A 15,431-nucleotide genomic window follows, 5' to 3' on the forward strand; every position below is an offset into this window, starting at 1 on the left:
CGACACGCACGACATCAGACAGTGCATAGAGTGCACTGTCTGATGTTCACACTGCATGCGTTCCAGACCTGTGCGGTCCGGGAATGCATGCTGCACGCATTTTTTGTGAAAACGCGTGGCTGTCCCATTCACTCTTCAGTGATGGGATCAGCCACGCAGCGCACACAAACGCGGATGGCGTGCGTTCGCATGCGTTGCGTTCCCCACGCATGGCCATCCGCGTTTGTGATGTGAACGGGGCTTAAAGGAAACCAAAAACCTTGGTGAAAAAATAAAAATATATTCCAAGTACAATCTTCCCAAAAATGCTTATATTCAGTTCCAAATGAGAAAACACAATCTCCCATAACATATAACTTTGGGACATTAACTGAATATGCAAAGCAGGCATTTATATGTAGAACTCTCTTATACTTCAACAGCTTAAAGTGAAGCAGGTCTATGCAAAAAAGGTGTTGGGGGAATATGGGCACCAGGTCACACCAATAGTATATTATCGGTACTTTTAGGCAGGGAACACACTTGTCTATTTTCGTGCACGTTTTCTGCACAAAAATACTGATTTAAACTGAGAACTCGAACTCACACTTGAATGTGTTTTTCACATGCAGAAAAAAAAAACTGAGATCCTGAAGCACAATTCTTCACATTGGCCTCAATTCACTAAGCTTAACTCCTGTCTTTAATAACTCTTCTGAGCTGTTTTACAGTTATCACAATTATATCACCATGGTGATAACTGTACAACAGCTCAGAAGAGTTATTAAAGACAGGAGTTAAAGGGGTTCTTTCGTGAAAAAAGTAGGCAGTTAAAAAATGTGACAGATGACAGGTTTTGGGCCAGTCCATCTTTTTAAGGGGGATTCTCGGGGCTTTCTTTGTTTTCAACAGCATGTCCTGAACAACAGTTGCAAAATCTAACTGACATAATAGTGTGCAAGTGAGTAGGGAGGCCGGCTGGTATCTTGCTATTTTGACAGTTAAACTGCTGTTCAGGAAATGCTGTTGAAAACAAAGAAAACCCTGAGAATCCCCCTTAAAAAGATGGACTGGCCCAAAACCTGTCATCTGTCACATTTTTTAACTGCCTACTTTTTTCGCGAAAGAACCCCTTTAAGCTTAGTGAAGTGAGGCCAATGTGTGCATTTTCTCGATCAATTACATTAGCTGCTGTGAAAAAAATGCTCACTGTTTTTGCATAAAAACACATTTGGTGTATAGAAAAACGTGTGCAGAAAAAGTGTGTCTCCTGCCTTACCAATATTCTATTATTGCTTTCCCTAACCTATCTCTCACACTAACTCTCACACTATCTCTCACACTAACCCCCTGCTACCTACCCCTAACAATAACCCCCTACTTACTCCTAACACTTAACACTCGCATAACACTAAGTTAGAGCCAATGTGGGGTTCAGCTACATGATAGCCAAACACCTAGTGCCTAGTTACTCACCCCTGCACTGCATCTGCTGAACTCCATACACCAGTAACCCTCTGACAATATCTGTGGTTTGGCTACATAAATCCCGATGCTCCTGGCAGACCAACACCGCTATTTGGCGCTCCGATACTATTTATTTCCCGACTCTCTAGTCTGGGACTTATGTCCTTATACAACAGTAGGCAATATGTGTTTATAATGTTTATAGAAAGATCTCAAAAAGGATTTCTGTTAAACTGCGTACTATTGCTGCAAAGCAAACTTTTCTTTCTCTACACAAATGTTTCAATATCAAGATGTTTGTTAAAGTTTAAGCAGATAAGTAAAAGGCAGACAAACGTTTAGTGAGGATGTTAAGCACTGATCTGCCATACCTGCTGCAGAGAAAAGTGTCTGTGTTCATTTCAACACCTTTACATACAAAAAAACAATACTTTGTTTTTTAATTAGACCAGGTGCACAGGCAAGTCCAGGCTTTTCCAGGATCTAAGTGATTTTCTTACTGCAGCGTTAAAAAGTATTTTGGACATAGCTTGAATTATTTATCGCATGTGATGGTACACATGTCACTTTCTTCGTACACGCCATTAGGAAAACACACATACCCGTGTCATTTCTTTGACAAGACAATCTACTCTTGGACTCATCAAAGGGAATAGTAAATTGGCATTTCCTACAGGCAGGCTACAAGCGGAGACTCAGGTGGCTGCTGGCTCCTCTCTGCAATTCCCATCCACCTAAGGTTAAATAACCTGTGATGAACCTCTAGTCAAAGAAATGGGAAGCTGCTTGTTTCCAATACACCTTTGTCAAGAGGAGGGCATCTCATTTCTATGGTTAATAGAGAGCATTCTCCCCACTGCCGTGTGAATTAAAGAAATTCTTCAAGAAGGAAACACACAGCAAGAGCGGAGTGGCAAGTCTCGAAGAAATTCTCATCTCTACATAGCCTTTTATTCAATTATCTGCCCTTCACAGCGATGCACGGGAAAGGTGAAAATCACTTATGGAACTAACATTGCACAGCGTAACTTTTAAAGGAAAAATGAGCGTCTACTACTGCAATAGTTTTATATCAGAGACCTCCTGTATATTAATGGATAACTCCATGAACTATAATACCCACTTGGCCTATAAATGAAAGACATGCATAAGAGAAAACAATCCTAAAAATGTGCTAAAACACCAACTGAAATATCCTCATATCCCTGATCTACACATAATCTGGCAGAACTGTAGCTTCTCATTACTGACCCCAAACAAATACAAGGATTCTGACCTCACTTGGCACAGGTGTGGGACCTTCAGCTATGGAGGTCCAAAGATGACAGCCAACTAACTGCCATTTTGCTGCTGATTTTTCAACATGGAAAAAATATTCCAGCTTTTGGATGCCTCTGACTTAAAGATAACTTTACAGGTTAAACAGCACCAATCAGTAGGTTCCATCCAGGCAGTGGACACATTTGTTCACAATATCCTTCAGCCCGGGACAGCTGATTTTGGCCCCAGCACTGCGCTGATCATTTCGGCACCAACGCTGTGTGGTTAATTTGGGCACTGAGAGCTTAAGAGTTTTTGACATGTGGCCACAGATGTCACTTTAAAAAGCAGATAATAGCTGCACTGCAAAAATGTGAACAACTGCTTAAAATAAATACCCCTGTTCTCTATTGAAACCTCACTCCATGGCTCAATAGGGTTTAGAGCGGCAAGTGATGTCAAAGTGCGCCTAGTAGATCCCAGCTCTTATTCTAGTTAACCACAGACATGAAATGTGGGAATGATGTTAAGAACTTGCTGACCAGATTAAGGTAAACTGTTAAGGTTAAGATTAAAGGAAACCAGAGATGGCTAAAATTAAAGCATTTATACTTACCTGTGGCTTTCTCCAGCCCCCTTCAGGCCGTGGACCCCCTTGCCGTCTCCCCGGGCCGCCTAGTTCCTCCACTGGCTGTCCCGGTATTACCTCAGTTTGGCTCTGGCGCTCATGTGGGGGCTGGCCGCACCCCCCCATCACACTCCTGTGGCCAAAATCGTTCTTTGCCTGCACAGTTCTTCTGCGCAGAAGTAGAACGTCCCAGTCATTGGAACGTGATGGACATGTGCACATGGTCAGTCTGCACGACAGAGTGCGACTAAGCTTAAATGGCCAGCAGAGGATCGGGGTGGCCCAGGGACACGTTGAGGGAGCACACAGCCTGGAGGAGGCTGGAGAAAGCCCCAGCTAAGTTTAAATGCCTAATTGTATTTGTCTCTGGTGCACTTTAAGTGATATTCCTACCTGCTGTGATATGTATCAATGTTGCACGAGTCATTTTCTAATTTATGGTTAATAAAAGTTAATGCCTACTAAATTTCACAGGGTAGGGCATCTAAATTCATTTTTACCTTATTCTCCATAGCAGGATGATTAAATAAATTCATATACTTAAAGTAAAAATACTTTAAGAAGTAATACCTATTAAATCTTGGAAGCATTTAATTGACATAATACTGTTATGATCTTTTGTACTTTTAGCTTTGAATAGGTTTACAGCATTATAATGGTCAAGATAAGAGAATTCTATAGATGTTAAAGGAGAACTGTAGTGAGAGGCATATGGAGGCTGCCATATTGATTTTCCTTTTAAGCAATACCAGTTGCTTGGCAGCCCTGCTGCTCTATCTGGCTGCAGACGTGTCTCTGAATCACACCAGAAACAAGCATGCAGCTAATCTTGTCAGATCTGACAAAAATGTCAGAAACACCTGATCTACTGCATGCTTGTTCAGGGTCTATGACTAAAAGTATTGGAGGATCAGCAGTGCTGCCAGGCAACTGGTATTGCTTAAAAGAAAATAAATATGGTAGCCTCCATATACTTCTCACTACAGTTATCCTTTAAAATGATGTTTTCCTTTCAGTTTGAAGTTAATTGGGAATGCCTGAGAGGACCTGAAGGCTCAAATAGCCTTTTATCCAAGTCATGTACTGAAGGCACTACTTTTTCATGTTCTTTTTAAAGACTGTGCTACCCAGTGAAGCAGGTATTTTTGGTAAAACGGGCACCACATAGATCGCAATGTTAACTGCAGCAAGAGGAGGTAATTTAGGCACTGCCGGTTCCGGATAAAGAGTGGGAAGAGGTTGCCAATAAATATTGGAGGGAGTATTTAGCGGTGGCAGGTGACGCTCATATGGGCGGAGATTGGGCAAAGTAGGTTAGTGTTAGGCCTCAGTAGAGGAAGGGTTAGCATGAGAAGAGGATTATGTTAGGTGTTCGTAAAATATTGGTAAAGATAATCAATATTTTACTTTCAGAATTGGCCACTGCTAGTACTAGAAAATCTGTAATTTTACCAATATTCTACTAGCAGCTTTCCCCAGCACCCAAATTACCATGGCACTCTTTTTAAATCTACCCCCTGCCTAGAATCATCCATGTTCCTGAAGGAGTAATTAGATGCACATATCAGGAAGCATTGCAACTTTGAAATAGCGATCCCCTGCAGTAATTAGCTATCCTACACAACAAGTAGCCATTCTGAATGAAAGCCATATTTGTTAAAGATGAACGGTCAGCCATACTATCTCAGAAAAAAACATATATATAAGTAGATAAATACTTGCTCTACTTACATAACATATACATTGCACTGTCCACTACCAATCAGGATGCATTAGTTATGTCTGAGGGGAAAGTAAAAAACAAAAAAAGAAAACCCAGCATGCCCTATAACTTCCTTTGTGCGGCAGATGTACCAAATAATAGCCAAGGAAACTGGGGAATGATCTTTTATGGACAAGAAAAGTAAGAGTGATTTTTAACTTTTGGATTGCCTGGTTAGCATCCTTATTACTTGTTTACCAGACAAAAAATAAATAATTGATTTTTGATTTTATGTCTGACAGTTACGCTTTAATGCAGATACATTCAAAGTTAGAAATCTGGGATGTTTGCAAAATTCCTTGTAATATATAGATCTGAACTGATGGAATTTTATTCATCAATAAAAGTGGAATGCCATTTAAGTTTCTTCCAGGTGCAGCAAAGGGAATAAAGGTTAAAATAATTTGTTGCTGTAGTACAGTTCATTTTTCTTAATCACACCGTTTCTTGTCAGGTTTATTGTAGAGAGCTAACAATACTTGCTGGAATGTAAAATCCCCTCTTCCATGCAAAGAGAGCTGTACAAAAAGCCAAGTGGGCCAAATAATGCAGAAGTCAAACTCAACACATCCCTTTAATCCTAATAAAAGGGTCCAACTTGGGAATATCTGAGAGCTTAATCCTGAGTTTTCCTTCAGTAATGTAATAACACTGAACACAAAAGGTAAATTTATACTTAACATTTCTGACAATTATCTGCAGACTCATTCCAGCCATTCCCTGGAAATGTACAAGAGAAGCCTCATACATCATTTAAATTGTTGCCTAAGGCAAACTGTCTGTGGGGGTTAGATTCGTGCAATCAAATGTATCAAACTATCAGCCATTAATCTGGAAGACATGGAGGCCTATTTAGACTGAGGGAATTATCAAGGTGCTAATTAAAGTTTTCACAACCATATAGAGGCTGGGATCCTTATTTCATCGGGGGCAGCTCTTGCAGCACAGCCTATAACAGGACCAGGCAAGGCTTTGGCCAGCAGTACCCAAGTGATATTGTAAAACACCTCAAGAAATACTAAAGCAGCTGCAGGTCTATTACTGGTGAATTATGTCATCCTGCAAAATCAATTATTTAATTCCCCTGGATTTATATATCTCATTAGGAAAAATGATATCCACCAAGGCAAATGTCTTGATGTAAGACAGCCACCTGCAATAAACATACGGGAGTATATAGTCCGTAGCAGGGAGGCTGCAGGCTTATACACACCCCAACCATAGATTGCTTTCCTTTATTTAAGCTTATAGCCATTTAGAAATGCATTGCTGCAGGACACTGAAGTTATAGGATTAAAGGGGAACGCTAGAATTACAGAGTAAAACATGAACTGAGCTGTATGTTTCTGTATGGCTACTACTGTATATAACTCATGTCAAGTCTTCTGTTTAACACACACAGAGATTGTAAAAGATCACAGAAGTGATTGTTTGAATGTTTTAAAGTGACACTTAAGCGAAAAAAAAACCATATGACATAATGAATTGTATGTGTAGTACGGAGAATTAATAAAACATTAATAGCAAAGAAAAGTCTAATGATCCTTTGAACTCCCCTGCAGTGAACCCTTATCTGAAGCTGTTTATCACTGTTTCTTTGATGGATTAGTGCTTCAGAAAATAGGACTGTCTCTTACTCAAATTGGGTCAAGAGCTCAGAGAAGCTCTTTTGCATCGATAACAACTGAAGTTTTTTTAACTCTTCCTGTACTGCACACAATATGAGACTCTTTCTCTAATGTTCTATTTACTATCTGTACTACACATACAATTCCTTATGTCATAAATTTATTTTCATTTTAGATTCCCTTTAAATTATCAAATCAATCAAAACTTTTCCATCTGATAAACCGATTACATGTGATCAAAAACAATTGCATATAATCAATTGTGCTTAAGTTGTTGATTCGGTTTTACATAGATACACATTCTTTCTAGAATCTAACATGACAACAAATGAATGCAATTAAAATTTAGGAGTCCAACATTAGATGCTAATTTGCAAGCTTATGGAGCTTACGTATGATGCAGTCACTATGTAATCCTTCTTTGGACTAGCTGAAAAGGCACTCTCTTTTAGAAGCACACTTCAATTAAAGAGGCTCACTGTACATAGAGTGGCTCATTTACATGTCAGATTCAGACTTGTATTCGGAGCTGGCATTTAAAGTAATTTTTTAACCTAGGGACATGGAATTCATCGTTAAGCCCAAAATAATGTTGTGGTAAAAATAGGTAGCTACTCTGATGCTTCACATTTCCTATTGCTGGTGAGTATAGTGCCCTTTGGGAAACATGCTTTTACAGCAAAGTTTGCAAATCTCAAAAGCTAACAGATGTGTTCAAGTAAGGCAACCAGCAATAAGCAATAGCAGCCACTCAGAAATCATCTGTGATATGACATGAGTACATTTTTTCTGAGTGGTTGCTGTGTGGGATGATGACATTTAGCCTTTGCTTACTTTGCCTCTTTGTACTGCCTTATTAAACATATTTATACTTTTGTGGACCTTTCGTACTCTTAAAACTTGTCATTGTAAGAAACATTGGGCCTGATTCAATTCACCTTTTCTCCTAAGTTTTCTCCTAGGAGATAATTTTTCATCTTCTGTTTAAAATAAATTTTCAGCATTCTACGATTGAAGAAGTACCAAAAAGTAGGTGAAAAAGTACTGTTAAAATTATTCTGAGTATTTTCTTGCTTGCGGGTGGCTTAAAGGACACCTGAAGTGAAAGGCATATGGAGGCCGCCATATTAATTTCCTTTAAAACAATATCAGTTGCCTGACATCCTGCTGATCTTTCATGCATCAGCAGTGTTTGAATCACACACCTGAAAGTAGGATGCTTCTAATCCAGTTAAGGTGCATACACACGTTCAACTTTTTCTAACAACTTGTCGTCTGACTTGTCGTTTGAACAACTTGTAGTGCAAATAACAAGTCGTTCAGACATCATGTACACACTGACCAACAATGCGGCTGATATGCTAATTTACCTAATTTACATGTTGTTTAACCAACTTGATAATGGACAATGGACTGGATAGAACAATGGACTAGATTATCAAACTCATCAAACAACTTGTTGTTTGAACATCTATTAGTTGGACAAATGACTAAAAGTCATTTGTACACATGTACGGATCCACTGAACGGACTGGGCAAACCAGCTGCTATCAGTCGCTCGACAGCACGTACACGCGTCCAACTTGTCATTCAAACGACAAGTTGGATGACAAGTTGTTCGAAAAAGTTGGACGTGTGTACATCCAACTTTCAGTCCTGATCTGCACGCTAGTAATTTTAGCCATAGACCCTGAATGGGTCTATGGCTAAAATTACTAGCGTCAGAGGATAAGCAGGGCAGCCAGGAAATTGGCATTGTTCAAAAGCAAATAAATATGGCAGCCTCCATATCCCTCTCACTTCAAGTGTTCTTTAAAAGGCAATTTATTGATAATACATTTTAATCCACATGGAATTTCAAGAGCAACTACTGATTATATATATTGTATGCCTATTAAAGGAGCCAGGAGTTATTGTGGCAAGCATGCAAGCATCAGAAGGTTTATAAGAGTACAGCAAGTTAATTGACCAGTGAATGCACTGCATAAAAGAATTACCTACTTCTCATCCAAGCTGATATATGCTAACTAATAATACTAACAATTTTATTTTTATTTTAAAATACTTTTACAACCCTACCTATTTTATTTTGGTACTAGCTATAATCCTCAATTGCAGAGGTGAAGTGCAACTGCATTTTACAGGATCTTCTCAAAAAATTAGCATATTGTGATAAAGTTCATTATTTTTTGTAATGTACTGATAAACATTAGACTTTCATATATTTTAGATTCAAATACACACAACTGAAGTAGTTCAAGCCTTTTATTGTTTTAATATTGATGGTTTTGGCATACAGCTCATGAAAACCCAAATTTCCTATCTCAAAAAATTAACATATTTCATCCGACCAATAAAAGAAAAGTGTTTTTAAAACAAAAAAAAGTCAACCTTCAAATAATTATGTTTAGTTATGCACTCAATACTTGGTCGGGAATCCTTTTGCAGAAATGACTGCTGCAATGCGGCGTGGCATGGAGGCAATCAGCCTGTGGCACTGCTCAGGTGTTATGGAGGCCCAGGATGCTTCGATAGCGGCCTTAAGCTCATCCAGAGTGTTGGGTCTTGTGTCTCTCAACTTTCTCTTCACAATATCCCACAGATTCTCTATGGGGTTCAGGTCAGGAGAGTTGGCAGGCCAATTGAGCACAGTAATACCATGGTCAGTAAACCATTTACCAGTGGTTTTGGCACTGTGAGCAGGTGCCAGGTCGAGCTGAAAAATGAAATCTTCATCTCCATAAAGCTTTTCAGCAGATGGAAGCATGAACCCACTTTTGAACCAGAAACAGCGGCAGAAGTGCCTGACCTGGGCTACAGAGAAGCAGCACTGGACTGTTGCTCAGTGGTCCAAAGTACTTTTTTCGGATGAAAGCAACTTTTACATGTCATTCAGAAATCAAGATGCCAGAGTCTGGAGGAAAACTGGGGAGAGGGAAATGCCAAAATGCCTGAAGTCCAGTGTCAAGTACCCACAGTCAGTGATAGTCTGGGGTGCCATGTCAGCTGCTGGTGTTGGTCCACGGTGTTTTATCAAGGGTAGGGTCAATGCAGCTAGCTATCAGGAGATTTTGGAGCACTTCATGCTTCCATCTGCTGAAAAACTTTATGGAGATGAAGATTTCATTTTTCAGCACGACCTGGCACCTGCTCACAGTACCAAAACCACTGGTAAATGGTTTACTGACCATGGTATTACTGTGCTCTATTGGCCTGCCAACTCTCCTGACCTGAACCCCATAGAGAATCTGTGGGATATTGTGAAGAGAAAGTTGAGAGACACGAGACCCAACACTCTGGATGAGCTTAAGGCCACTATCGAAGCATCCTGGGCCTCCATAACACCTGAGCATTGCCACAGGCTGATTGCCTCCATGCCACGCCGCATTGAAGCAGTCATTTATGCAAAAGGATTCCCGACCAAGTATTGAGTGCATAACTGAACATAATTATTTGAAGGTTGACTTTTTTTGTTTTAAAAACACTTTTCTTTTATTGGTCGGATGAAATATGCTAATTTTTTGAGATAGGAATTTTGGGTTTTCATGAGCTGTATGCCAAAATCATCAATATTAAAACAATAAAAGGCTTGAACTACTTCAGTTGTGTGTATTTGAATCTACAATATATGAAAGTCTAATGTTTATCAGTACATTACAGAAAATAATGAACTTTATCACAATGTGCTAATTTTTTGAGAAGATCCTGTATATTTAGCGCAGTCTGATATTTTGAATCAATTTATTGATAAGATGTATCACCTAGGAGAAAACTTAGGAGAAAATGGGAATTGGATTATTAATATGTTAAAATAATTCTCAAAGTTATTTTACATTAAGTTATTTTCTTGTATAAAGAAAAAACACAGTTGTTATACCTTAATAAAATGTCATTCCTGTTAACAAAACCATTACTTTTACAGTACTGTTGTTTTCATCTTTGTAACGTGGCAATTTATTCAAGTAAGGAGTTGTAATTACCTGTGTAATCTTTGATGTCGTAGAGTTTACTGACAGGGTTGTTGTTTTTGAACATATATAAATTGAAGGGAGCTGGGTCTTTGCCAATCTTCTTCCATATCTCTATATCAGGCGTAGTCCAGCGCCCAGCAAGTATATCATAGTCCCTTTTCCCAAAGTGAACAAGTTTTGTGAGAGGATCATATAGGCCTCCATGGAATCCTATCACCAGGTGGAAGTCAGGATTGGAGTCAAAGTACATCTCTCCAAAGGCGGTATATTGTATATGTTTCAGCATGAGACCATTGCTGCTGAAAACAGCTAAAGGTGAGCCATTGTTGTCTGAGGCAATGTAGAATTCTTCTCCACTGCTAATCTCCATGGCAAAAAGGTGGCCTTGAAGGTCATAATACAGACATGTTATCTCAGAACTGGAATGGTTATATACATGGGTTATTCTGGAAGGGTAATTAAGATCAGCATAAAAAAACTGGAGATGTTTTCCAAGACTAGTTTTACTGGAAATTCGTCGACCTAAGCCATCGTATCTGTATATTACTGTCCATCCACTGCCTTTGCTGTATACCCTGGTAAGAAGTCCTTTGGAGCTATATTCAAATATTTCAGTTCCTCTTTGACGTAGAAAGCCATCTTCATCCATCCTGTACTGAACATCTCCTAGTCTTGTTATCCTGTCCCTTAAATCGTAGCGTAAAGGAGTTAACCTTCCACTGTTACTTGGATTCAATAAATGAAGGTTTCCATTTAGATCATAATTGTATCTCCACATAATCTTGTCATTAAGGAAAACGGTTTGAAGCTGCCCATCTCCATCGTATTCATAGGCATATTTAGTTGTGTTAGCAAATGGTCCAATTTTAATTTCCCGCTTGGTAACCCTCCCCATGCTGTCATACTGTACAGTAAGTCGATACATCTCAGACCTCAGGACATCATACCGAACTTCCCTAACACGACCATGAGCATCAAAGTGTTTGGTGTATGTCATCACAGCCGTAGAAATCACCTTGATAACTTCATAATGCAGAACTCCAAATTTTCCAAACTGGTCCATTTTTCCCGATATATCATCAAACTGATATAATTCAATTGGCAATGGCGTTTCATTGATCACACCCTGCATACTTGTGATTCTGAAGTTATTATCATAGCTATAGTCAAATCTTGCATTTACCATGCCATCTTCACTGAATCGGAATATCTGTCTGTCAATCAAGGGACCGATCTGCCGGTATCGAATGGTGCAGATGAACCCATCCCCTTGGAGATTTACTGTTTTCAGTACCCCTGCAGTCTCATCATACGAAAAACTTACTCTTGTGCTATCATAAAGTACTTCTGATACTTTTGTAAGTCTTTTGTATTTATAGAGAACTCGTCGACCTGTGCCAAGAAAAGCTGTTTGTAAAAGAAGGCCTTCCTCATTGTAATCCATTATCACAGAAGCATTACTTTCCGGGGGATTATATATATTTCTATAATAACCAATAGAACGTATGGTTTGCATTGTGTGTCTGGCAACACTGGGCATTGTGATGGCGGATAACCGGTCCAATAAGTCGTATTCAAAAATGTATTGTCGTTGGCTGTGCAGCAGCAACACCATTGTCTGTAAATAAATAATAAAAAAAAGAAGCCAGATAATAACCTTCATGATGGATAAAATAAACATACAGAATAATAAGTACTTATTTTTGTGCAAAATATCGTTAAGCTTTTCACTCGAGAAAATAATTCTCTTTTCTAATTGAATCATCCTTGACCCTACATGTTGTTTGCAGTTCTCTGCTTAATTTAGTGGATGTTTTATGGTATCATTTCCTGCAATTAGTAGCAAGAGATTTATAATGTGTTGCCTGTTTTGATTGTGCCATTCTTTTGTCAAGCGCAAACAGCCAAGAAGCAGATTGTCAATGGTTATGGGCAAGTCATATGTAATAACGGAGACAGAAGTAATCCTGCCAATGGTGCCAGTATTTCAACAGGAAGCGGAGGGTGCAGTGACTGGTTAATTAGAGCTAACTACGCGCGCATATATTTTCATAATAGGGGTTTGACTTACTAACCATGCCTACGATAAGTCTTTTCAGAGTGTCTGCGTTAGAGAACAGGAATCTCTCACCCATAAGGTTATCATTTATTGGCAATGTCGCCTTATTATGCAATGATACTGAATGCTGTTCAGAAGCGTTCCCTGGCCGTACCCTCTGCCTCCCTCCTCCCGCCATACAGCTCAGGCCAAGCTCCATAATGACATCTCTTGACCAGAAGCAGGTCGCAGCTGCTTTTTAAAGCCTAAAATGCCTTTCACGCTGACAAGAGGCAGGGTCATAACTATATTCCCTCTGTTCACACAGTCATCAGCCTTTCACTTTAAAGTACAGTTTTGTGATTTTTGCTGCTATCACAGAGGTACCTAGTGACATGTGCTGCTGCATTTTTCTGCCATTTGGAGCAGATCGGGTTTTTCTCTTCCATCGAATGGGTGTGTTTGGCATGTTTAATGATTTTAATTCTGTGCTTTTTGCACAGCATGGGGAGTTATGCTAAGTTGCGACAGATTGCAGGCTTTTGGAACTACAAGGATGGCGGCCGCGTATGTTAATTGAGGCAGATAAAGTGGCAAAAGTTGGTTACACAAAGCATGCTGTAGAGATAAAGCAATACTTTATATTCTTTAATACTTTATATTATTTTCTGTGTGAAAAAAAGGATAGAGTTTGCTGTTTACTCTGTTGCCACTTCAACAGAGAAATTCCCTAAATGGCTTTGCAAAAAGTCTACTTAAAGTCAAATACTATTAGCATGGCAAATGTGTATACTTTAATTTCATTTTTTTCCACTTAGCCAGGCATATTTTTGCGCTGCTTTGCTACACAAAAGAAGTCATTCAAGAACAAGGCTGTATAATTTTGATGTATAAAACAAGAACAATGTAACATTGCTTTGGGTGTTCCACGGTAACAGCATAAAGTATGCATGAAGTAAAAGTTTAATAATATGGAGAGTGGCACTCACACGTACATTAAGCAAGTTTTTTATTTTATTTAACTGCAAAAAGAGGCAGTAAGACAGTATAACAGAATTAACTAAATGTAGTTCATTATAAAGTACACCTGTTCTTTGAGAACAATGGAGGCATCCATCTAAGTCATGCTAGCTTCCTGGTAGTAGTACAAATCATCTGCCCATAAGGTTTGTAAATAATTCATCTGGTGTATGGTAAGTATGTAGATGGTCTGACCATTCCGCATACTTGTTCAGGTTAAGTGATGGAGAAAAAAAATACATACAGGGCATCAGCTGGACTACAGCTGTTTAAAGTGACTAATTTCTCTCCTCTGTAGTGATGCAGAGGCCAGTGTATCAGATAGGAAGGGTTGTGCCTGGAATGCCATACCCTGCAGTCCAGCCAACTTATCAATCGAACATTGATTTAGAAATCTTATACTATTGGCATGGAGGTAAGAGTGTACAATGTGCAAACATACTATTGGCTCCTTTTAGGCCAAAATTAGATAAAGGGAAAAATAGAGAGGTATTTAGATTTATGACAAAACAATGTCTTAGACAAAAATATATATATATTTTTTTTTTAGGAAATCTCTTTCTCTAGTGAAATTGATTACTATGTGAAAGCTGAAGGAAGTGCATTTTTTTTATTGTGATTTATTAGCCTAGCTCTATGGTTTGGGGCATAATTTTACAATAATAAGAGCCTCATTATATAGGGTATGCTTTCTAGATACTCTACAAGTGCTTTCCACATCAATGACAGCAGCCAATGGCAGGATATTTATAGCTGAGTAATCTGTCCATAATGTTAAATCTGTGAATTGATTAACCAAATCAACTGCTTTCTTAGAAAAAGGCCTTGCCAGTTAATAATATAGCTCTCTTCAAAGCTACCCCAGTCAACACTTTCAGCTGTTAGGTTCCCTTTAAATGGTTTGAGATCTTATACTTAAAGAAGAACTGTAGTGGAAATAACATAATTAATAAAATCCCTCTGTAGAAGTACTGGTTTATTTTTACAATGTAAACAATGGCAGTCACAAGCTAGTAATTCAACACCAAAAAAATCAGTAAAACAAATGCACTGCATTATAGATTGGGGACTTACTATTATTTTAGGCAAAAAAAAAAAATTATATATATATATATATATATATATATTTATATATATATTACACTAACATAGCTAGCTAAACTAAGAATAGTTGTGCTTAAAAGTGTACGTATAGTTATTATTCTGTCCCTGTAGTGCAAACACTTGAGGAGATTCCTCAATAAGTCATTGCAGCCTTTTTCCTCCACACTGCTCCACCTACAGAAGGTGGCAGTCTGTAAAACTGGCGTGGGGGTGGAGCTTGCAACATCACTGCTGTTCTAGTCAATGGTTGCAATATTAGAACTAACCCTGCTCCCCCGGCTTTAAGGGTGTGAGCCCACTGACGCAGTTGTGCCTGCTTTTTAGTTACTCATCAATGTTACAGATGCTTAAATGCGGACAGAAGCGGACACAACTGCGTTAGTGGGCTCAGGCCCTAAGTGTAAGTACTGTTATCCTTCAGTGGCTAATAAGGTAGATAAAATGAAGTAATGAAATTAGAAATGTAGATTATGCTCAAACATTATTTTTTTTTTAACCACTTGCCGACCACGCACTCATACCGCGCTTCGGCAAAGTGGCAGCTGCAGGACCAGCGACGCAGATCTGCATCGCC

General features: G+C 38.9%; 1 protein-coding gene across 20 annotated transcripts in view; it reads right to left on the minus strand.

The window, feature by feature from the left end:
* The window catches only part of TENM3 (teneurin transmembrane protein 3), a 1,708,801-nt gene that overhangs the window by 11,634 nt on the left and 1,681,736 nt on the right, over positions 1 to 15,431 (minus strand). For all 20 annotated transcript variants that reach the window (XM_068278748.1, XM_068278756.1, XM_068278759.1 and 17 more), the window contains one exon: positions 10,705 to 12,313. In XM_068278748.1, coding sequence (XP_068134849.1) covers positions 10,705 to 12,313 — 1,609 coding nt within the window. The remainder of the gene's footprint in view (positions 1 to 10,704; positions 12,314 to 15,431) is intronic.

Source organism: Hyperolius riggenbachi, chromosome 1 (genome assembly GCF_040937935.1).
Source record: "Hyperolius riggenbachi isolate aHypRig1 chromosome 1, aHypRig1.pri, whole genome shotgun sequence".
Classification (NCBI taxonomy): Eukaryota; Metazoa; Chordata; class Amphibia; order Anura; family Hyperoliidae; genus Hyperolius; species Hyperolius riggenbachi.